The following is a 25,587-nucleotide window of genomic DNA, read 5'->3' as shown; positions in this document are numbered from 1 at the left end:
TCATCAAATCATCATTTTTTTGTCGCCTGACTTTCGCGTGACTCGGGTGTATATTTTAAAATCGGTTCCAGTTTACATTTATTCTACTAGTTTCCTACCTTTGGGACGACCACTTGCTTTTAATTCTCAGTACTATACAGTACACATGAGTTTTCTATCAATAGCAAAAATCGACGCAATTCTCGAATTAGCCACACTTGAAAAAGTCAATTAAAAGCATCGTAAATAGCTACGTATAAGGCAGAATAATAAATATGTAGCCTGCGATTAATTTTTTGAACAAGTTTATCAATATATCGTGCAAATAGAATGAAACTGATTTTTTATAGATTGTCAACCAAGAAGCGCATTAATAATAATAAAATATTCGTGATGTTTGTTCAAAAATTGAGAAATTTGCATCAGTTTCGTTGTTCAAAAATTTCGAATGCCAACCCGACGAACAATTGTATTAAATAACAATTTGTTGATCGGGAAGAGTGTGTATTCTACGTCAGTTATACGGTCGTGTCTTAGATTTTTCAGCAACAAGAAACGCTTTATGATATTCCGGCCATAATTTAGTCAAAACGCATGTTATGGTAGGCAAAAGTATCATGGGTTTCAATGCATTCCTGCGTAGAAATCTTGAAACTCACACTTTAACAGGCTTATTGGCCCTATCGCTCGTAGTTGTAGTGTGCGCGGATTCCATTATCGCTTTTGAGTGTGAATAAAAAAAATATATCTATCCGTGCGCCCAGGGATAACGTAATCGCAAATTTACGGTCAACCAGAATGCTATGTTCACTCGAAACAGTCTGTGAACAACTCTAGGTGTGAACTGAACAAAATAAGTCTCCTTTTATTCCTCTATCTATTAACTAAATAATAACTCAGTGCTAGGTGCGAATCAAATGGAAAAACCGTGAACATGGTGGCAATCGATCTATCCACGGCATTTGCCATCGGGGCTATAATTCTACTGTGCTACCATTACATAGCGCAAAAATATCTGTACTTCCTAACAAAACCGGTGCCAAGTATGAAACCAACCTTCCTGTTTGGCAATTTTGGTTCGGTACTATTTCGGCGCAAGGATGTTGTATCACATCTGTAAACCATATACAACGCATTCTCAGATGCCAAGTGAGTACTGATTGATTACTATCCCAATTAAAAACCAAACTAATGTGCGCTTTCCTATCTACACACAGGATTTCAGGATTCTACGACTTAATCGGTGGAGTTTATATTCTGCGTGATCCGGAGATGATCGGGAAAATCTGTGTGAAAGATTTTGACTTTTTTACCGATCGTACTCCGATCTTGCCTCTGGATCAGAACAACGACTACAGTTTATTTGGTAATTCGCTGTTTGCAATGCGGGGTCAAAAGTGGCGCGAAATGCGTGCTACCTTGAGTCCTGCTTTCACTGGTAGTGAGATGCGACAGATGTTTCGGCTGGTAGCTTAGACGGCCCAGTCGTTGACTGCTTTTTTTACTGCTGAGGCTCGTAAAGGGGTAAGCCTGGAGTATGAAATGAAGGATATGTTTTCGAGATTCGCGAATGATGTTATTGCTACCGTCGCCTTTAGGATGGAGATGGATTCCGTGCAAAACCGTGATCACGAATTCTACCTGACGGGTAAAAAACTGGTTGACTTTTCTTCGATAACAATTTTCTTCAAATATTTGATCATGCAATTTATACCGTCATTGGCTAACAAACTGAATTGATCTGTTCGATGCCAAATCAACGGAATATTTCAAGTCAATCATTGTGGACAACATGGCGCGGAGGCAAGCGCAGGGAATCGTACGGAACGATATGATCCATATGCTGATGGAAGTGCGCCGAGGCACCCTGAAACATCTGCAGGACGAATTGGAATCGAAGGATGCAGGATTCGCAACGGTGGAAGAATCTAGCATTGGAAAATCCACACACTCTCGGGTGTGGTCGGAGAATGAACTGATCGCTCAATGTTTCCTGTTTTTCTTCGCTGGTTTCGAAACTACCTCTACTTGTATCACATTTTTGTGTTATGAAATTTTAGCAAACCCAGAAGTTCAGTATACGAAGAAATCACTCAGACGGAAAAGTCGCTGAATGGAGCGCCCCTTACGTACGAAATATTACAGAAAATGCAGTACTTAGACATGGTGGTTTCAGAGGCGCTTCGTAAGTGGCCACCGAATTTACACTCGGAACGGTACTGCAACAAGGATTATCAATTCGACGACGGAGTTGGCACGCGATTCATCATTGAGAAAGGGCGATCCATTCTCATTCCATCGATCGCAATTCAACGGGATCCAAAGCATTATCCTAACCCAGAACGGTTTGATCCGGAGCGATTTAACGAAGAAAATCGGTCCAGTATAAATCCTAATACATATTTACCTTTTGGTATTGGCCCAAAGAACTGTATCGGATCGCGGTTGGCCCTGATGGAAGTTAAAGTGATCGTGTATTACCTTTTGAAGGATTTTAGCTTGGAACCGACCGAGACAACTCAGATACCCGTTCAGATGTCAAAGAAGAACTTTACTCTACAGTCGGAGAAAGGTGTTTGGTTGGAGTTTCGGCCAAGAAATACGAAGGAGGACTGACTAATTTTACTTAAAAAAAATATTATAGAAACGGTTATGTGCAATATTTAACAAGAAATATAATATATTGTTTCTGTTTTGGTTAGCAGCTCATAGCGTCCAAATGTTTGTTCAGGAGCGTGTTTTATTGAACCCTTTCAGACTTTTCTGTACGTTCCAAGCCTGCTAGGTAGATCAGATCTGCGCAAGCCATCACCGGACCCCAATGAAAACTTCGGATTATCGTCCTCTAGCTTATCAGTGTTATGGATACAGTTACTGTTATAGGGTGAAAACACTAGTTATGGCTATAGTATGTTATGTATGAAATATATCGATTCTTCTACCTACAGAGTTAATATATAACTGAATGAGTTAAACGGGGTAATTAAAGGATTTCACCTATATCAATATCGCACGCTTAGCCTGAAGACTAAAAGTGGTCTCGATCAACTGGATTAGTTGAAAGAATTCGTTATCGATATTGTTTTTGGTACATTTTGCACTGGGGCACCGAGTCGAGAACATTCCCAGCTTGAAAAAATCCTCGACTCGATCAGGAATCGAACCCGATATCACAACCGTGTGGGAGAGCTAGCCGACTGACATCGCTAACCACAGAGCCACGGGGATCACCAATACCTATATATTCACCGAAATACAAATCAACTAAAGAGAAAATTGATTTTTTTCAAATCAGGGGCTCCTCTGGGCTCTCATTTTAACAATACTGTAATGACCACTCGAGGCTCCTACATCGACCAATTGACGAAATTATAAAGATCAAAATAACATGATTATTAAGGTGGTAATGAAAATCGACTCTTCGAATTTTATTTAGAAGTAGGGCTCAAAAGTTTTACCTTCTCAATCGGAATATGGGAACACCAGCTGTTTGAAACCACTATACTAATCAACGAAAAAATTCTCCATTTCATATTTTATAAATACCTAAGTTTTCGACTGGAATTGATGTATTATTTAAGGGATTTATATTTCGGCTTGCAGTCCAATGAATCGCGTTGATTTCTATCTGCTCATCACCAACGTTTCGGTCCTTCTATGGGAGCATCATCAAGGCCCAAAATATATTTCACATTTTACGTACAAATTGATTTACATTAGGACAATATTACACTATATGACATTGAAAAACTACTCACTCGAAAACAGTAACCAACAAGTTAACAAGTTTGTGCAAAACATAAAAAGGTCGGGTCGTAAAGGGTTTAATGCCGTACATCCGAAGCGCAGATTCAAATTTGGTTCATTTTGGTGAAAAAAACCTATCGAGCGATACACTTCGCCTTCATCACACAAAAATTGCGTTTCACTCGAATTAGAATCAACGGACTTGAATGATTCTTTTTGTGTTTGTTTGTCTTCATCTTCGACGAGTTAATAGGCCATAAAAATAACAATAATCAACTGATAAAGTTAGAAAAAAATTGAAATATATTTTTGGTTTTTCCCGCCTTTTACTCCAAGAACAACGTCATTAGATTACTATGATTGTAGGCTATGACCGGTAGACAAGTTGTTGTAGCGTCGTTATTGAGGCGTCGTAGTTGAGTAAACAAGCACCTGTTATTGATTCACGTATTAGGTGATATTCGTTTTCGCTGCCTACTACACCTTTTCTATGCAAAAGAGCCAAAGCGTGGTAGGAACAAACTCGACAAGCATGTGAATGCTCTTAACGTGGCTTCGATTTAATTCAAGGGCATATGCTTGATAATGTAAATCTAATTTCTGGCTTATTAGAGTAAAGTTGCAAAAAATCGTTTTATTTATCTGTTAAATGAAAAGATAGAACAAGAATAACACTACATGTGCGATGATTTAATTTTCCATTGCTCGGATCTAATCAATCTGTTCAATTTTCTCTAAAATGCACAGTGACTTAGATCATTGACATTTGCTCATGCTGCAATGATTCTGGTAGCTGGTAAAATGAACGTGTAGTTTTTGCTTCTCAAAAAACATTGATTTCTGTTCATGTTTCGTTAAATAGCACTATTGCATTCCTACAAATCTCTGAATTTACAATTAATTGTTGAATGTTGAATTAAAAACTATAATGTTGCACTGTGCTTAGGCAGCAGATCTGCCTCAAAAATCAGATGAAATATTAATGTCATTGAAGCGAAAGTTCCGAAGCTCCGTGTATCCAGATATTACCTACCAATTTACCATTTAATTTCAAACGTTTGTATAAACTTTCGCGCTCCGCAGTTGCGTGATATTCGATAATGCCCGAAGCCCTGATAACTGGTGGCATTAAACCTAAAACATGCATATTCTCGCATAAACAGCTATATGTTACATAGTCACGTGAAAAACAATTGGTATCATGTAAGTTTGTAAAAAAAAGATACCCGAAAAATGGTTGGCCATTAGGTTTTGCGAGAATTTTTGCTCAGGACAAAACCACATTGTCACTATGCCATGGCAATAACGAAAATTAACAGGAAAAGTTATAAAACGTTAAATACCAACCCTTGATATTTCCCGCCCTTCTGAGATTCTGAGAGGTTTTCTGTGAGTTTTAGTGAGTAACGATTTTTTGTTGCCTTTGATCGGAAAAATCCGAAACAAGTTTTCATCACCGGGGCGTACTCAAACGATAGCCTTCATTTTTGTATTGTTTTCTGTTGATTCCACTTAAATTCAACGTCAGTTTCTGTGAATTTGTGCTGTGACTGTTTTTCAAGAGAAGAGAAGACACTGTCGGTACGTAATAAACATTATAGATTAAAAATAATAATGTGTTTTTGCAAGAATTCTGAGAAGTATTCATACTGGTTTCAGTTGGTTTCGAATAATTTTCTTCCTCATGAAGTGGGAATGCTTCCTAACGAAGGTGCCGCTGAGGGTATGTTATAAAAGGAATGTTTCCTAATGTACATGTTCAAACTGATTCTTGCATATCTTCCAGTTGACTTTGACAAATTTCTGCTGTGGTCGAAGTGTTTTTTTCTTCAGATAAAGTTGTTGTAAGTGGAATGTTCAATTACTTAACATGCCGTTGAATTAAAATTAAATTCGTTATTTTTGTTCCAGTTTTGCGAGTTAAGACACGAGTAATAGCAGGTCAATAGAAGTGTCAGGCTCCGCAACACTGAAGATAGAATATTAAAAAGTCAGGAAATATACGAGTCCCGAAGAGAAGTTGATCGGTTAAGAACAAGACGAGCTCGAAATGCGCCGACGTTCGACACCCCATATATCTCAGAATCGTCAGTTACACACTTAGTTTCCATAGTCTTCAAACGAGTCTTGAACAAAAGAAAAATAAAGTATAGTAACTTAAACACTCAATTGAGAGAAAAATGCTAATCAAATATTTTCAAATACAACTACTTTATAGATTCAAGGTCAAATTTACCACCGAACAGATGCATTGCTGCCACTACCCGATGGCAAATGTCCTTGAAGCGACAATTCTGACAGGAAACTAGAAAGGAGAAGTCGTAATAATCCCGCGTATCTCGACTACTCCTACCGATTTGCCGTTAAGTTTTAAACGTCTGCAATTTCCCGTGCGTCGCGCATCCGCGATGACTATTGATAAAACCCAAGGACAGTCACTGAAAATTTGTGGCATAAACTCCGAGTATTCATGCTTCTCACATGGACAGCTCTATGTCGCATATCCACGTGACCCTGACCCCGACATTTTGGAATATATAGAATTTAGTGGCTAGGACCGTCTTGACCACTTTCACATGTTTCGTATATTCCGAATTTTAAGCTCGAATTATTTAGAATTCTGAAGCTTTTTATAAAATCTGTTCCAGTGAGATTGGCCAGGCAGAAGTGTATTACTATGTTTGCATTAAGTCAAGCTTTTGAATAATTGAATAAAAAACGTAATAATTTCAGAATATTTAGAAGAATGACAGTATATTTTCAGAAATGTATTGAAATGATTTGATTATGGTTGAAAGGTGCTTCATGATAGGTGTTCAATGAAATAAAAACGTAGAATTTTACGAGCGCAGGCATGAAATAAAAAATCTAAAAACAAATCATAGCCAGAACTTATCTTGGGTATGTTTTAGCAGCAGTCAATAAAACTCAAGGCGGCGGTACGAAGTTTGCCGGGTCAGCTAGTATCATAATAAAAATCTGCGTCAAACGATAAGGAACATTTCCGGAGTGATTCGCGTTTAGGGCGCAACTAACAAAATGTAAACAAATCGTTTTATTACACCATTGGTTACGAAAAAACTCACACAATTCATGGCAAGAATCCTTTCTTTTGTATAAATCGATAAAATTATTTAAATCAAGTTTTTAGCAAAGGGCGCTTAGAGCCCAGCCTATTGAAGCTTCCGTGAACAGTCGACGGGCCAGCAGGATGGACTCCCGAGACGCCATATGTCTCGAGTTGTCCTGTCTAATCAGTTCTTCGGTCTCTGTCGATCCAGGAAAGTGGGTGTTCATAAGAACCTCCAGCGTTTCCTTGGTAGTGACAGTGAGGCATCCATCCTCTTTCCTCACTTGTCCTAAACCGTTAGTATGGCCTTGGACATCGCCTTTTGGAGCCGCGTAGCTTCCGGCAGAGTTTGGATTCTTTCACAGAAACTAACTCTGGATTTCCGTTTAGCCTTGCGTAGCTCGGCGTTGTACTTAGTGAGGGACGCCCTGTAGTCGTCCCAGTTAGACGTGACTTTTGCCCTGTTGAACAACCGCCTAGTTTCCCGACGAAGGTCACTAAGTTGATCATTCCACCAGGGTACGTCACGGCATACTGACCGCTGTGTTAGTGGACAGTTAGCGTCGAAAGCATCCATGATTCTGTTTTGTAGATCATTTGCTGCCGAATACAGGTCAACTGAATTTCGAATGTTGCTGTAACTGAAAGTTCGTGAATCGATCAGGTGTTCCTTAAAGGATTCCCAATCTGTATTCTTAGGATTTCTGAACAGCTCTCTTTTCAGAGGGTTAGCCTCTATATTAAAAACGATGTGTCTGTGGTCCGACAAACTAGTTTCATCGGAGACATGCCAATTTTTAATTCTTTCAGAAATAGAGGCGCTACACAGAGTGAGTTCAAGGACCTCCTGTCTGATAGCGTTGATAAACGTGGGGTTATTCCCTACATTACATACATTGACATCGTTAGAAGTAAGGTATTCAAGTAGGTACTCACCCCTGGTGTTGGTGTCCGAGCTGCCCCAGATCGTGTGGTGAGCGTTGGCATCGCAGCCGACCAGAAACGGCTTGTTGATGGCCTTGCAGTACCGCACGAGCGCAGCAACTTCGGGTGGCGGTATATCACCTTGGTCGCCCGGGAAGTAGGCCGACGCGACAACCATTTCCTGCTTTCCTCTGGTTGTCGGTACTTCAACCGTGACGGCAACGACGTCGCGTTGGATAAATTCTGTAATAGGTACAAATTTTAATTCTCTATTTAGCAGAACTGCAGTTCTTGGTTTGGACTGCGTGTCACAGTAGATTAACCTACCGTTAGGAGCGTTAAGTCCGAGAACTTTGGATTCGTTGATCCACGCCTCCTGGATGAATGCAGCCGCTAGCTGCTCTTTGGCGAATCTCCTGCAAAGAACACCCGAGGCGCCTTTTGCGTGATGGAGATTCGCTTGCACGCAGCGAAGGCTGCTCACTTTGCAGTGAAGCTGCCGTCTTTGTCCGGATCGGAAGATGATCCTGGTATTGGCTGACGGCTGCCAACAGCGGTTTGGCTGGTTGATGGAAGTTGCTCTTCCTCACTGTTCGGCTTCGGTTGCAGCAGTCGATTGGCAACAGAAGGTCGTCGCGCACACTGTGGCGGTTTTTGACTCCGGGGGTGCGACTGTTCGGTGGTTGATGCTTCACACTCTTGCGAGTCTTCGGCGGAACCGTCCGAGCAGCCGCGGGGTTGCGTTGTTTGGGTGGTGACAGGGCACTCACGGGGGAGCATCCTGCGCGTACCTTCCCAACCGCAGGGTTGCGTTTGGGTGGTTGTGGGGCACTCCCGGAGGAGTTTCCCACGCGAACCTTTAGCCCATTCGCAGGATCGCTTTGCCTGGGTGGTGGCAGAGTACTCCCGGAGGAGTTACCCGCACGTACCTTCCCTGACGTTGTGACGGAGTCTTTCCTGCCTGTGACGTTCGGCCTTCCGCTTACCTTTCGGATGCGTGCTTTGCCGAAACCGTAGTGCAGTTCATTATTTCTACTCTCAACGAGTTTGGCCGATTCTTCATCAATATCCAGAACTAGTTCGACCAAGGTCTTTACCAATTTGCGGTTACAGACTCGCCACATTTTGGTAGAGAGATGGTCGTTCTGATTCTGGAGTGAACGAAGAATCTTCTCGTCCGGAGAGTTCGCACTGTCCGCGAAGTAACCGACATACCGTCTAGCCTTCGGCAGATCCTTCATGTGGTATACACGAAGTTGTGCTCCCTCCCATGGTACGAGAGAAGGTACCTCCCTTTCCAACCACTGCACTGTGTCGTTGTCGGCACAGGCAAGTTGCAGGAAGCCATTTTTGAGATGGCAACCGTTAAACTTGGGCTTGGTGGTTGGATTTTCCTGGTCCGCAATGTGATCGAGGATGGAGGTCCGGACAGCCTGAAGCTGGTCCGTTGTGAGTAGGGAGCTGGGGTGGGTAGCAGAAGTAACCGCAAGGCTTATAGCTCCCACCATGTCCCTATATGTGGCCTTCGAGAGCGGCTTCGAACCCGATGACCCCAAACCAGTGCCGTTCCGCAGTTTTTTAGGCTGTGGACACTTAGTACTGGTATTTGGGGACACCAAGTCGTGCGACCGCTGTCGCTTGACGGCGACTTGGTTCGACTGAGCAGGCTGCCCTGTTGGAAGGAGGGCCAGCTTCCTGGCTTCTTCGTACGAGAGACCGGAGCGGAGATTTTCGCTCAGTCACCGCCTTTGCGCATTTGAAAGTCGCTTGACAAGGGGTGCCGATGATTCGGGTTTCCCTTCGTCATCGGGCCTTGTCTGTGGACCGGGAACTAAGTCCATTTGACTTTCGTCATTCCCTTGTGGAGAAAGAAAGATTAAGGATGAAGCAGAGGGTCCTCCGTCCAGCGATTCGCTGTCGAGGTTGAAATCATCCTCATGCTCCATCTCCTCCGTTCTGCCCGGTGCGTTTGTTTTTATTGGACTACGCTCCGATGAGTCCATGGGTTCCGGCAAAGAAAGGCTGCCAGTGGCCGAATTTTGTGAAGTTTTGTCGTTCATAAAATTCCCACGAGTCGCTGGGTAAAGAAGAGTCCGCTGCATCAGTGACCCGCGTGATGCAGTAAGGGCTAATTACTGTGAAGGGTGCCCTGGTACTCCACAGGCTCCGTTAGAGGCTGGGTATTTCTTAAACCCCCCCCCACCACGTCATCCATCGGCACGGGTCGCATTACACCTTAGCTCAGGGGTTTTAACCATTGGATTTTACGTAACAGCCATGGTTAAGAGCTGTTGCAACCATCCTCCTTTACAGGGGATTTGGACCCTCTGCTACAGTTCTCAATAATTCAAGTCTATTCGTAAAGGCTAAACTGAACCAAGAGAACCGTAACAGGCGGAGTCGACCCTATGAAGTCTCCAGGTCCAGACGGCATACTACCCATCTTTCTACAAAAATCGGCCGCAGTTATGTCCGAACTCATCAACCTCTTCAGAGCCAGCTTTATCCTGGGCCATATTCCGGATAACTGGCTGAAGGTGAAGGTAGTGTTTATCCCCAAAGTTGGAAGAAAGGACAAAACCCTACCTAAAACTTTCAGGCCCATAAGTCTGACTTCATCACTTCTCAAGCTGATGGAGAAAATAAAGGATAAATATATCCGTGATGAGTTTCTTACAGACTCCCCGCTGAACAGGAACCAACATGCCTATCAATGCGGCAAGTCAACAGAAACTGCTCTTCACAGCTTAAGGACGTTGATTGAAAAGTCCCTGAGTTATCAGGAGACGGCGCTATGTGCCTTTCTTGATATTGAAGGGGCCTTCGATAACACGTCCTTTGCATCAATTGATACGGCTCTTTCTCATAAGGGAATCGACCACACTTCAAGGAGCTGGATACACGCAATGCTCTCTAGAGAGTGATCACAGCAACCTTGGGCGATTCGTCTGTAACAATGTCAGTGATCAAAGGATGCCCGCAAGGAGGAGTTTTCTCGCCCTTGTTATGGTCACTAGTTGTCGACGCACTTCTCAACAAGCTTCCACAGCTTGGTTACGAGGTCATTGGATACGCCGATGAGATCGTCCTCATCGTCAGAGGTAAAGATGACGCAACTCTGTCGAGCCGAATGCAAACGGCTCTGAATACCACCATGTCATGGTGTTTACAGGAGGGCCTAAACATAAACCCCTTAAAAACAGTCCTAATTCCATTTGGCAGACGAAGGACGATCTCCATCACTCCTCCAATACTGAATGGAGTTAGACTGGGCTTCAGCAATGAAGTCAAATATCTCGGAATTATTCTGGACAAGAAACTGAACTGGTCTGCACAACTGGATCATGCCGCTAAGAAAGCGATCTCAGCGATCTGGGCCTGCAGAACTCTGTTCGGTAAGACCTGGGAACTGAAACCAGACTTGGCACTCTGGTCTTACAAGACCATTGCCCGACCAAGAATCACCTATGCTGCCCTAGTGTGGTGGCCTAAGGTGAACGAAGTGACTGAGCAAGCCAAACTCAAAAAAGTTCAAAGACTTGCATGTCTTTCAGTTACCAGCGCTATGCGAACAACTCCAACTGCAGCCATGGAAGCTATGCTTTGCCTACTACCTCTACATCTTCATGTGAAAAAGGAAGCAGAGCTTTGCGCTCTAAGGTTGCAAAGGAGGAAAACTATACTTGAAGGGGACCAAATCGGCCACCTTCGCATACTTAGGGAGTTCAAACTAACTCCGCTATTAACCACAGTCTCCGAATGGATGGACGTTAGGACCAACATGGATATTCCATATAGAGTGATTGAAACAAACCGCTCTATGTGGAACAATGGAGGGCCTAATCTTCCACCTGGCATCGTCAGTTTTTATACGGACGGCTCGAAAATAAGATCCCTTACGGGATCTGGGATATACGGACCCAGTATCAGGGAAACGTTTTCCCTGGGAAAATGGCCCACCGTTTTTTAAGCAGAGGTATATGCCATATATATCTGCGCAAAAATATGTCTGCAACGCAACTACAGACATGCGAAAATCGGTATATTCTCGGACAGTCAAGCAGCACTACTAGCACTTAAGTCCGTCAAATGCGCTTTCAAACTTGTTTGGGAATGCATTGAAACTCTACGGGAACTTTCCCGACAGAATTCAGTTTTTCTGTTTTGGGTGCCCGGACACTGCGGAGTCGAGGGTAATGAACACGCTGACTACCTAGCAAGACAGGGCCCCGAGCCGTTTCTGGGTACGTCCATTTCCGCTATCAAAAGCGAACTACTAACTTGGGAAGGGCCAGAAATAGTATCCCAATGGTAACAGGCACAGGGCTGTAGACAAGCTAAACAGTTTATCTATCCGAACCCTGGAACCGCCAGAAAGCTACTTAGTCTAAATCGTAGTGACCTACGGATAATCACGGGACTGCTCACCGGACACTGTCCCGCTTTTTATCATTTAAAGGAAATCGGCGTAGTGTTGAACGACACCTGCCGATTCTGCAAATCTGAACCAGAGAGTTCAGAGCATTTGCTTTGCTTTTGCGAAGCTCTTGCTTCCTCTAGGTACAACTTCTTAGGAAGTTACCTTTTAACTCCATACCAAGTATGGAGCTCCAATCCCAAGCAGGTCATTAGTTTCATCAACTATGTTGTACCTAATTGGGGTACAGGTTTACAACAAAACAGTTCTACTCCATCAATGAGTACGAGCAATCCGTAACCTGTGCACAGCAATCGGGGCCCGCCACAAAAGACAGTCAGCAAGAATGTCGCAGTGGCACTTCAGTACCCAGTGCCCTTCAGGCATACCGAGTAAAAAAAAGTAAAGGGCGATAAAACAGTTTACCCAAAACAAAAGATGCTTAGGAACTAGGCCCTTTACATTGTTTTGAAGCAACGGGCTTATTTGCGAAATATTTCGTAAACAGGCGACAGTAAAGGGCGGATCAACTTTTGTTTTCAAAATAAAGGCGCATTTAAAGAGGCGCAACTGAAGAAAAAATAAAAACAAGGCGAAAGAAAGATGGGTGTATCTCGTTGTCAGAATGCTTTAAGGCGAAATAGAGGTGGGCGAATCTCGTTGTCAGAATGCTTTAAGGCTCATTAGGAGAAGGTTAGAAGAAAAGCGTAGATTTAAGCCATAAACGTACAAATTTAATGTAGTATTGTTAGGAAACTATAATCCAGGTTTATTTTACGTCGATTTTTGGTATTGATGTTAATGTTAGTCACTTCCTTTGAAATTACGATTTGAAAATGTACTTGCAAATTTTCAAACTGATATTCCTCAATGTTTATCTTTTGTTAGTTGCGCCCTTATCGCAAATCACTCCGGATTTGTTTTCCTGACCTTTGTTACAACATTTCGTTAGTATTATGAAATGTTTTATTTCAAAAATGTTGAAAATGTCCTAAATTGTTTTTCACAAAATAATGTAATTTGATTACAGAAATAATCTTTGTTTCAAACAAGCGATAATATTCCCCTAAAAGTGAAACTATATCAAACCCATTTCCTTCACCCAATCCAAAGTAGTTCAAAGCCCAATTCAACTATAATCCAGAGCACGTTAAGTTAAATTTTACTCCTTACTGATACTGATGTCTTAATGTCTAGTTTAATTGGCCATTCCTACATCCGTGACATTGAAACTGTCCAGATGCTATTTTGAAGTGTATACATGCAGATTCTCTAACCAAATATTTACCTAAAGAAAGAAATAAAAATGAACACTCGTCTTCTACGCAGAATCTAAATTTGTTTTCAATGGCACTAATAAGTGTACGAAACCTTCACGAAGGTGTTAGTGTCCGTCCAACCGAATCGATACGCATTTGTTTGATATTTACCTACCGGTTAGTTGTGTTGAGTGTTCCACCACTAACGAAGCTTAATACTATAAAGCCAGCTTCATTCATTAATGACCGGTTAGGTTAGGGGCGACCGAACAACCGAAACACATTCACGCGTTGTCTGGCAAGCGGATCAGCCGCTCAGTGCGTTGTCCTCTGACAGCACCGATAACCGGGTGATATAAAGTGGCGTTTTCAGTATATTTGGCAACTGTAGGCTGTCGTGTTGTAAGTAGATTATTATTTTGTGAAATTTTTTTAATCCTGAAACTTGTTTTCTAGGCACAATTTAACCGAGAATGGCGGTAGATTTGCTCACCGCGGTGGCCATCTGCGCCATCATTCTGCTAATTTTTCACTACATATCGAAGAAGTACCAATACTTCCTGTCTAAACCGATACCGTGCATCAAACCGGCTTTCTTTTTCGGTACTAATGCACCCCTACTGTTTCGTATGACGGATATGGTAACACATATCAAAAAGTTATTCAACACGTTTCCAGACGCAAAGTAAGTGCGCTTTAAATAAAATAACTCAGCCCCAAAGGGAAAACTAATACAAACACAATTTCAGAATGATTGGATTCTACGATTTCACCGAACCGATATTCATGTTACGTGATCCCACAGCAATTAGAAAGATCGGGGTGAAGGATTTCGATTTTTTCACTGATCACACCCCGATATTCAACAGCCCTGATGACGAAAATAGTCTATTCGGGAATTCACTGTTTGCACTGCGAGGTCAAAAATGGCGCGATATGAGGGCTACCCTAAGTCCGGCTTTTACCGGTAGTAAGATGAGACATATGTTCGAGCTGGTGGCAGACTGCGCCCAAGCTATGAACCAGTTCTTCGTTGCGGAGATGAAAGTAGGAAGAGAACTGGAGTATGAAATGAAGGACACTTTTTCGCGGGTCGGAAACGATGTAATCGCTACGGTTGCATTTGGTATTCAGGTGAACTCCCTAAAGGATCGTGACAACGAGTTCTACATGAAGGGCAAAGATATGCTTAATTTTCAATCTTTCAAGGTATTAGTGAAATTTTTACTAACAAGAAGTGCACCAGGATTGGCACGAAAATTCGGCATTGAATTTGCTGATAGAGATCTAACAAATTATTTCAAAAGAACGATTGTTGATAACATGGAACAAAGAACTACCCATAATATTGTACGCAATGACATGATCCACATGCTAATGGAAGTTCGAAAAGGTGCATTGAAGCATTCTAAAGATGAGCTGGATCATAAAGATGCAGGATTTGCCACAGTTGAAGAGTCCAATGTTGGAAGAGTAGCGCATTCTCGGATATGGACGGAGAACGAGTTAATTTCACAGTGTTTCCTATTCTTCCTAGCAGGATTTGAAACCGTCTCAACGTGTATGATGTTCACGACCTATGAGTTGTCAATCAATCCAGAAGTTCAGAATCGTCTGTATGAAGAAATCAAGGAGATCGAACAATCCCTTGAACAAAAACCTTTGAGCTATGAAGTGTTACAGAAAATGCCGTACATGGATATGGTTGTATCGGAATCCCTCCGTAAGTGGCCTCCAGCGGTAGTTTCCGACCGGATATGCGTGAAAGATTATCGATACGACGACGGAGCTGGAACAGCATTCATGATCGAGAAGGGCCGAAGCATTTGGATACCTGCAATCGCGATTCACAATGATCCGAAATTCTATCCCAACCCGGATAAGTTTGATCCAGAGCGATTCAGTGCGGAAAACATATCGAAAATTGACGCTGCAGCCTATCTTCCCTTCGGAGTTGGTCCACGCAACTGTATAGGATCCCGTTTGGCCCTGATGGAGGTGAAACTGATGCTGTACTACCTGCTGAAAGATTTCCAGATGGAGCCGGCTGAAAGAATGGAAGTTCCGATACGGATTAGAAAGAATGCAATCACCCTTCAGGCGGAGAACGGTGTGTGGGTGAGGCTGAAGCCAAGAAATGCCTAGTCACGGTCAAGTATATTTTGCACAGTACATCATGTTAAAGTTCATGTGCATACCAAGCGCAGGCAGACGATAGAACCCTAGAATCATAAAACGAGATAAATTTCATTCATGTTGACGGTGTTATCAAAAGGCTTAAATTATAATTTCAATTATAATCCCACGTGCAGTAAAAATATATATTATCGTATGAAAGTTATATAACTTCACAGGGTGTAGGAATTGCATCGCCAGAATCCTTAAATTTAGTTTTTCTTAGGGGCAGAGTTTATCGTACTATGAAGCAGAGTACGTTTGACAAACGGATGGTCATGAGTTCGATTCTAAGTAGAATCAAACCGTTGGATTTTACAAGCAGACTTTTACGCATAGATTTATTCCCCAGCTCCTTCTCATCTCTCCACGCTAAATTTTGAAAAAAATATGACTATGACAGTTTCAAATTTTAACAAAAAAAGCAGAAGAAGTTGCAGCAATTTGTTTTCTCTACAATCTCGAAGCATAATCTGGCTAAGAAGCGCCATTGGTGGCTTAATTGTTCTCGTTCTCTTGTTTTAATGGCATTTTTAACATTTTAGCAGTTCTTAGGTATTCCTTAAGAGCCACCAAACAGACGGATGCTCCAGTACTAACGTTGTTAAGCTTTTTTTTTTGCGCTGCAGATAATAGGGAGTTTGAGTCCGACACAAGATAACAGGGATTTTGTCTTTCCTTTATTTGTCGCAGAGTCATTCCATGCTACTTCGAACATCGATCCTGGTCGACCATTTCCGATTTCACCGAAACTTATCACAATGGTTTCTTTCTGATAAAAAGGTCATTTTATAAGGTCCGTTCTTCATGTAGACTCGCGACTGCTGCTTCAAAAGGGCCTATTCAAAATGGTGACTGATAGATAAAAATTTCTATATCAGGGAAACGACTTGTTTGATTGGTGTCTCCAGCAGAAATGGTGTCTCTAGCAGAGTTGTTATTAATAATATTGCGGTTCTAGGAAAAATATATACAATGTAAATTTTTTTTTTCTGTGCCAAATTTTCCAAATTGTCACAAAATATTAAATATCTCAAAAAGTACCTTTTTTAAATTTTTTTTTACACATTGAAGATGACAATATGTATGAAAAACAAAAAAGTTATGAACGTTTGAGTATTTTGACATTTCCACTCTGTTATTCGAAGGTTGTAAAAATAAGACGAACACACATGGTAACCCCTTTACGTTTTTACGTTCGTTTAGAAATTGTTTGAATCGGTTTTGACAGAGACTGCATTTATATCCGCATCTCTAGAAATGACGATGAAAAGAACGGCACTTTGTCACCGTGATAGGTAGGTAAGTCACGGTGTCTCTGGTTGAAAAACTTATCCAAAAAAAATTAGTATCGCTCTAATACTCGTCATTCGAAAGCTTGAGCTGTCCCCTTTGATTGATGCCGTGGTTTCATTATAGGATATTTGCATTTTTCTCCAAAAAATGGTGATTATTACAGCTTTTTTTGCTTGTCAACAAAACTGGATCCTGTATCTAAGCTATACGTTTTATAGAGCAACTCAAGAGCTTTCATTTGATGTTATTAAAAACTGCGCCGTTTTAGTAACGACCGAGAAAATTTCATTATTCATACATGTTTTAAATTATTTTTTAAACCCATTGTGTCAGGAGCGCAACTACGTTTTGTATCGAGGTCCCCCAATCGAACTTAAATTTCCAGGGTTTGTTCATTCATGAAATAATTTGTACATATAAGTTTTTTGGGAAATGAGTTAGTGGAGTGAAAAGGTCTCCAACCTGTATTCACGTCTGGTCTAGAATCAGGGGGACCCCTCGTGTCGAAAAGCCTGGGACATTTGCCCTCCCTACTTAAATCCGAGCCTGGTGAAATGGCATTTTAAACTCTAATGTCCAGGTGCTGCTAAAATCATAATGTTACTGTAACTTTGAGCAGAATGCATCGATTTTTCTGCAATTCGGTATGCTTATTGTACCATTGTACCAGAGATGGTCAGGTTTGGCTTTTTTCAAACCCATACCCGACCCGTACCCGAATTTTGTTTTTCGGTTGAAACCCGAACCCGACCCGAAACTTTTTCTCCGATCAAACCCGAACCCGAAGCTGTGAAACCCGAGCCAGACCCGAACCCCAGATTTTTTTTTTGGAGGTCAATTTTTTAAACCAATTTGAGACTGGGATGTTATAGAGCTATAGCCTGCTATAGCCAGCATTTCAAATGTACGTACAAAATGGAGTTGCGCTCCTTGTGTATGTAACAGGTTCAAATAATGGCCTAATCCTTGTTATGAAAAAATCGATTTATTTTTAAACGGTGAACTTTTTGAATACGTCCAATAAAAACTCTTGAGTTGATTTATAAAACGTATTGTTTAATTGTAGGACCTAGTTCTGACAAAATAACTCCAAAAATCACCCTGTTTTTGAAGAAAAATGTAAGTATCTAATTATGTAATCTCGACTGCAACTTTCAATAACCGACATTGTATATTTTTATGGGATAGAATTACCATATCAATTTTCAGAGAAATCTATTAGTTATAGCTTTTTTGTCTTTTCAGCAGTTTGTGGACTCAAAATTTTCGAGTCTTTTTTACCCCACTTTACCCTTTTCAAAAAATCTAAAAATGCCCTATGAAATTCTTTGCTTCAAACTGATATTTATTATATAAACAGCACTTCGTGTGTGGTGCTAGCATTCAAATACTTGCAAGATGGGTAATAATCAACATTTGAATGTTTACTCGTCGTCGCTCTTGATAGAAACGCCATCCTGTGGACTCATAAGTAACAGGAAGGCTTAAACTATGGAAACTCACACCTACATATCCCGCTGTTTTTATTGGTGACCACCTCACTTTTCGAGACCGGTGTTCATTTGGTCTTTATCTAGCAACGAGATCGGACGAATTTAGTGCAGCGTGACATTTTTTTGATAATTCAAAGTCGTTATCAGTCTGGTTGTAACTGGATGCATAGTGTGTCTAATTGATTAGGTGACTGATCAATCTCGTTTGATTGTACCAAATATGGAGGTAGACTTGTTTACGGCGACAGCCGTCGGAACTCTGATTCTGCTGCTAATTCACTACGTATCAAAAAAGTATGAATATTTCCTGTCGAAGCCGATCCCGTGTATAAAACCAACTTTTTTCTTCGGGAGTTCCGGGCCTATGATGTTTCGCAAGCGGGATATGGTGACACACATGAACACGCTGTACTATACGTATCCAGATTCCAAGTAAGTTCAAATTTTTCTCCAACACTTCAACATAAAATAACAGTAAACGTTTCTAGGATTGTTGGCCTGTATGACTTCACGAGCCCAATAGTGATGCTTCGTGATCCAGAGGTGATCAAAACGATTACAGTGAAGGATTTCGATTTTTTCTCGGACCATCCAGCCGTGGTGAACAATCCGGACGACGGTGAAAGTTTGTTCGGTAACTCACTGGTTGCGCTTCGTGGACAGAAATGGCGCGATATGAGAGCTACTCTGAGTCCGGCCTTCACCGGGAGTAAGATGAGGCGTATGTTTGGATTGGTGGCCAGTTGTGCCCAGGTTATGAGTGATTTTTTCTTCGCTGAAATAAAAGCGGGAAAGCCGCTGGAGTATGAAATGAAGGACATTTTCTCACGTATTGGGAACGATGTTATCGCATCGGTTGCATTCGGCATTCAAGAGGATTCGCTGAGGAACCAAGAAAATGAATTCTATATTAAAGGAAAAGAAATGCTAAACTTTCAGTCGTATAAGATTATGGTGAAATTGATGGTGTTTAGATTTGCCCCTCGTCTGGCACAAAAACTTGGGATCGATTTTGTAGATTCCGAGCTTACGAACTACTTCAAAGGAATGATCGTTGACAATATGAAGCAGCGAGAAGCTCATGCAATTATACGCAATGACATGATACAAATGCTCATGGAAGTTCGAAAGGGTGCCTTGAAGCATTTAAAAGATGAACAAGATCACAAGGATGCAGGCTTTGCTACAGTCGAAGAGTCTAGTGTTGGAAAATCTGCTCATTCTCGGGTTTGGACGGAGAACGAGTTGATTGCGCAGTGTTTTTTATTCTTCCTAGCAGGATTCGACACGGTTTCCACGTGTATGACGTTTCTAACGTACGAATTAACGATCAATCCCGACGTCCAGGATCGTCTTTATGAAGAGATTAGAACAATGGTGCAATCGCTCGATAACAAACCCTTGAGTTATGAAGAGCTGCAAAAAATGACGTACATGGACATGGTAGTTTCGGAAGCTCTTCGTAAGTGGCCCCCGGTAGTGGTTTCCGATCGATTGTGCGTAAAAGATTACCTGTGCGATGACGGAGCTGGAACACGATTCATGATCGAGAAAGAGCAAACCATTTGGATACCTAACTATGCCATCCACAACGATGCGAAGTTCTACCCGAATCCGAGCAAGTTTGATCCGGAGCGATTCAACGAAGACAACCGGTCGAAAATTAATCCTGCTACGTATTTTCCGTTCGGTATCGGCCCACGGAACTGTATCGGATCGCGTTTGGCGTTGATGGAAGTTAAGTTGATGTTGTTCTACTTGTTGAAGGATTTCAGCCTGGAGCCGACGGATAAAACGCAAGTTCCGATACGATTGGCCAAGAGTGCGTTCACCCTACAGGCGGAACAGGGTGTGTGGGTTAAGATTAAAAATAGAAGTGCGGCTTGAAGCTATTTGTAATGTTTGAAGTAATTGTATGGAGTAAAAGTCCAATGAAAGTTGTTTTTCGATTTATTTTTATGACAGTCGAAGTCTTAAATCATAATATTTGTATTTTGGTATTTTAAACAGTAGTTTTTTTTGTATTTTGATATTTTAGACACCACAACAATCGACTCAAATTGCCTGACGTTTCGATCGTTTCTGGTGGTCTTTTTTAAGGTAATTTCCTGTAATCAATTTCTTCTCAAAAGGCCTCCAAAAACAGGCCGATTTAAATAGATGTGTGTTTATTTTTGAAAAATACTGAGAAAACGAAAAGACAAAAAAACCACCGCATGCTAATATAACAATCAAAACATACTTTCCTACGCGGGGGATATGTAGCGCGGAAAAACGCCGCGCTAAAAAACATGTAAATTTCGAAATCCGCGAAAAAGGCCTTAGTGTATCTGAAAGTTATCTAAAAGAGTCGATGTCAAATACTTAATAAGTCGAGATGTTCTGTAAAAAATCTGTGTGAAATACTCTTTGCGATCAGAATTATTGTTAATTTATTGTGATTGTCGTCTCGGTGCCTGCTGCATTTTGCGCTTCTATTATTAGTAATCCCACTGTTGCGAGTTTGTGACATGCGTATCTTTATCCGTGCTTGTTTGTGTATGGTTTAACTTTTTCTTAAACGCTCACTACCGCTACTATAACGAATCTCATCTCGTTCCTTCTGCCATGTATCACCAGTTATAATACCTTGGAGAGGTTTCAGCTATTTTTTTGTCAACAGGAAGTCGAACTATTTCAGAGTATCGTGTAGAAAAAGTATAATGGAGACCCTAAGATGGAACTCATGCTAAAGTCTTTTTGGTATCGAATGGCCTGGTTCTACTGAAATTCGAGGCCACGACCACGCGCTTCTCAAAGCGGACTCTGTAACCTTGTGGCTACCTCGCTCCCTTTGTGAGAAACCTTTATCTATAACTGAAACCATTTTGAAATTTCAACATAAAAAGTAAATCAAAATTTTCCGTATATTATTTCATATTATTTGTTAATCCAGCTTGGCAGACGGTGTTTAAGGGATCATCCACATTCTCCGTGGACAACTTCCAAATTTTCAGACTTTACCGTAACGCCGTAACGTAATTCATTCATAAAACCTAAAAATCGACATTCGAGGCCATTTTGAAAATTTAAGATGGTAGTATGTGCAACTTAGCATATGGTTTTTTTGCCTAATGATGACAATTGGAAACATAAAAATCGCTTCCTTTGAATATTTTTCGAGCATCCAGCGGACGAATGGTTGACGAAAGCTAGAAAACGATGTCTAATGAGCACTCAAAATCCAAATTGGTGGATGATAGGTGTATAAGGAATTTCGAAATATTTTCACCAAATTGGTTGAATGCGACTCTCTTTGATCTAAAAAAACATCACTTGTCTGTTGATTACTACACCATATTTCTTTAAAATTATCCATAATTTTTTTCGTAGAAATACACAACAAAAATGTGCTTCTAGTAAATATATAGTTTTTAGAAGAATTATGTTATTATTATTTTTCAATAAATTACAGATTTTTCAAATTTTTGGCATTCCTAACAACCGCAACATTACATTTAAATAAAATTTTAGACATCGTGGACTTTGTTGATGTCGTTATTAATATTTTGAAAATTTTATATAATTTTATATAAAGATTCCACACTTTTGATACAAAGTCAAAGTCAAAGCCTTTGAAATAAATACTGTTTTGCTCTTTGACATAGAGTAATGCACTTTTTGGAGCGGTCTTTAAACATTTCAATGTCAGTTTTACAGCGCTACACGCCAAGTCCTTTAGAATAGTCATTTGTTTCCAACTTTAACTTATCATTCGAGTGGAACCGCATGTCATTTCCAATCGAGTTAACAAGAAAATCAGGCTAATTTTGGCGAAAACGGGGGATAGGGAACCAGTTTTAGTGCAATACCTCCAATTTGTCGAAAGTGTCGTAAGCAGAATGAGAAGGAGCAGGCTTTTTATTCTCCTCAATATGTGATAAGATCAGAGTGAATGTCCACCGCTCAATTCTTGCCCAGCGTGTAGCAATTTTTGTTGCACACTTTTTTCTTCTGCTTTGTGCTGTGTTTCGGCTGCTCGCAGGAAATTTAATACACTTACTGTTTACGCCACAGCTGAGCGACACAAGAGTAGTGAATCACTCTAGTGATTCTAACATTCACATACGAAGAGCAAACATGCGTGACGGGCGGCTGGATTTTTTCTCCAGTTTCAAGATGTAAAGCAAACAACGCAATCTACTTTCCTACCTAGATGCTTCCCTCATTTGATATATAATGTCTCTTGAACACCATAAAAACACTACAGCAAGCTGTGTTGTGTAGTTCGTGTGGGTAATGTCCTTTTGTATCAGAAAGCTGGAGAGATATTTTTGATTCCACCGCTATGTTGTTTTGCAAGCTCCCCAGATACAAACGATTACCTGCTCTCTACAGGCAAGTGCGTCGCTTTGCCCACCAGTGTGAAAGCAGTTGTTTCCGCAGTGAAAGATATTCTCTCACATGCTAGTAATTCTTTGAGGACACGACAAGCTTGAGTAAAGTTTTGGGACAACGACAACGACAGGCTTGAGTAAAGTTTTGGCTTAGGGTAAAAGTACTGTTTTCTTCTCAAAGTGCGGCTGTTTCGCCTTAATGTCAACGTTCAATCGATCCAATAATGTTTAATAATATTGTATATTGTATTAGAATTTTTTTTTCTTCACGAATGCCTCTTTGATTCGTTCAGAAGCGTTGAAGGCAACTAAATTTTCTTTCAAACAATCTTATTGTAATTAAATCTGAGATAAAAATGATTTTTGGCGTTTTACGGCAACATATATAGGGGTGCAAATTGAAAACAAGAAAACATCCAGAGCGTCACGAAAATTGTCCGCTCTCGAATGTTTAAAACGCAGTCAGTTTCCAACCGAATCCTTCATTCCTATAGCAATCGATTGGAAAATCATTTATGCACCCGCCCAAATGCAGAAAATTTTAGCTTGATAATTCGAACTATTATACTATTTAAACTTGACAAGCCTTGTTGAAACGCCGATTTCGATCTCTGATTGCTCGCCTAATGCTTACTTTCTCTAATACTGTCGACAGAATATTGTAGGTACCTAGTTAACATAGACTGCATCATTTGGTCTATGAAAGAGCCTGCTTCTGCTCAAACTAATCAGTTTACTAGTGGATGGCCACTAGCACGGTCCCAACCAAGTGGCGGTGGCTGCTGCTAGGATACCAGCAACAGTAGATGCAGCGGCACAGCTTCCTCTAGTAAAAAAGCTACATTTGTGCGGTAGCGGTAGCAACAGCGGTGGCTACATTGGCTGGCACTTCCTCCAGCGAAAAGCTGCCGTATTTTCGAAACACACTCAATCAAAATCTGTCGGCCGACAAATTTTCAGTGTGGAAACAATTCGCCACTGTGTTATTAGGGGAAAGCTTTATTTGCACTGTCAAGGTTGGCACGGAGATGCGATTAGCATTATATATTATATTAAATAAAACAAATAATTGTCTTTTCGATGACAAATTAAATACCTAATTGAAGAGTTGATATTTTTTCGTTTATTCATCGAACTTCGTTCAAAGTGTTAGCACACACATGGTTGCAGTAAATTTGACTTCATCTCCATGTTTCAGCACAAACTGAATTTAATTTTTCCTTCTGCAATAAGCAACATACAAAAGCAGCGTAATAAACTTTTGCATAACTGAGCCTTGAAAATTGTTAATCCTTGATTATGCAAACACTGCTTTTGAATATGGTCAAGCTTTGTTGAGACACAAATTTCTTAAATCTGATTGGTTGTTTAATGCTCACTTTCCCTAACACAGTCGACACAATATCATACCTAGTTACCCGGGAATGCACTCTTTTAACCACAAAAGAGCATACTTCTGCCCAAACCAATCCGTTTACTAGTGGATGGCCACTCGAATGGTCCTAACTAAGTAGCAGCGGATAGCAGCAGTAGCGACAGCGGCAGCGGCTAGCAAGACGTTGATTTACTGCGAACTGGATCGTTTATCAGCAAGCAGATCTGCAGCAGGCTGCGTTTTCGAATATCTCGCTGCCTTCCATAGCGAACGAACCAACAGAGTAAACAGCATCTTTCACAGCGCAAGATTTTGGATCTCGCTTCTGTGTGGGAAGCACCGTCGACATACAGTTCTCAATGTATGTTCCCAATTTTGTGAAAACTAAACAACAGGGTCAACAAAAGAACATATCGATTGTGTTTCCAATCCTATTGCAAAAAATACATTGACATATGACAGGCTGTCGTAATTACCGATAACATTGCGGTCGTGTCTTATAAACAACCTCTTGAATTATTTTTTTTTTCAAGTGTAAGATCTCAAACTCATTGATTTTTAGTTTTAAATTAAAGTTCAGACAATTCTGTAGTAGTCATCCATTGACAACTTTTGTTTATCTAGTCATTATTCACGTAAGGTAATGTACCATGATTGGAACAGTCCGAAAATGTACCATGATCGGAACAATTTTTATATGCAAAATTTCTTCATTATTGAATAATAAAATATATCAAACATTCAGCCAAAACATCCAGCAACTTAATTAAGATTTAAGTATCACTATTTTATTACTAGTTTTAAAAAATTATTAATTTTTGAGCACAATTTTCCTTTAAAATTTCTACCATGTCTTGTTTGCAAGCACTGATAATGTAATCAAATATTTGAAGATTGCAGTATATTTATCCGTGAAATGCTTCTTTAACATTTAAATTTTATGAAGAAAAACTTTTTGTGTACACTATTAACTTCGAGCTGGAATTATTGATGGAATGTGAAAGCATGCTTTATATCACGATCGGAACAGCATACTTCTGAGACTTCACCGCTTCACTTTGCCTGTGCTTGATATAATGATGGATTTCGATAAACGCGTTTTTCATGATTTAAGACGATATTAATGGTGCAATTGTGCCATGAAAATAAATGCACCATGAAAATAGTCTGAATTGTTCCAATCACGATACATTACCTTATCTAAACATATAAAAATGCAGCTCTGTCTGTCTGTCTGTCTGATCGCGATAGTTTTAGAAACTATTGAGGTGAGAAATTTTGTATACAGAGATTTTAAGAACTGGGAAAGGTGACTAAAATAGTTCGAGACTCCTCCCTATTCTGGAAGGGAGGGCTCCCAAGCAAATAGAAGCAAATTTGGCATGTGGATGTTTTTAAGGGTAACAAATATGTCTATGGTGGTTCAACACCCCTCCCTCCTCCGTAAGGGAGGGGTTCTATACAAAAAAAACACAA

The 25,587-nt window shown here is 40.7% G+C and overlaps 3 protein-coding genes across 4 annotated transcripts in view; 2 read left to right on the top strand and 1 right to left on the bottom strand.

Moving 5' to 3' along the window:
* Positions 1–25,587, bottom strand: part of LOC129721072 (sodium-dependent transporter bedraggled) — a 276,779-nt gene that overhangs the window by 105,286 nt on the left and 145,906 nt on the right. The gene's annotated exons all lie outside the window — the stretch shown is intronic.
* Positions 13,598–15,747, top strand: LOC129721085 (probable cytochrome P450 9f2). Of its 2 annotated transcripts, none has more exons than XM_055673217.1 (3): positions 13,598–13,802; positions 13,853–14,081; positions 14,146–15,747. In XM_055673217.1, exons 2-3 carry the CDS (start codon positions 13,870–13,872, stop codon positions 15,539–15,541), a joined length of 1,608 nt encoding a protein of 535 aa, XP_055529192.1. In that variant the 5' UTR covers positions 13,598–13,802; positions 13,853–13,869; the 3' UTR covers positions 15,542–15,747. The 2 variants fall into 2 exon arrangements, with proteins under 2 accessions (XP_055529192.1, XP_055529191.1); XM_055673216.1 differs by having other exon boundaries at positions 13,600–13,798.
* Positions 18,337–20,517, top strand: LOC129721082 (cytochrome P450 9e2-like). Its single transcript, XM_055673212.1, has 2 exons — positions 18,337–18,792; positions 18,849–20,517. The coding sequence occupies exons 1-2, from the start codon at positions 18,581–18,583 to the stop codon at positions 20,245–20,247; spliced, it is 1,611 nt and encodes a 536-aa protein (XP_055529187.1). The 5' UTR covers positions 18,337–18,580; the 3' UTR covers positions 20,248–20,517.

The sequence above is a fragment of the Wyeomyia smithii genome, chromosome 2 (genome assembly GCF_029784165.1).
Source record: "Wyeomyia smithii strain HCP4-BCI-WySm-NY-G18 chromosome 2, ASM2978416v1, whole genome shotgun sequence".
Lineage (NCBI taxonomy): Eukaryota > Metazoa > Arthropoda > Insecta > Diptera > Culicidae > Wyeomyia > Wyeomyia smithii.
Note: the sequence above shows the minus strand (reverse complement) of the source record. Positions and strands in the feature narration are given on the sequence as shown.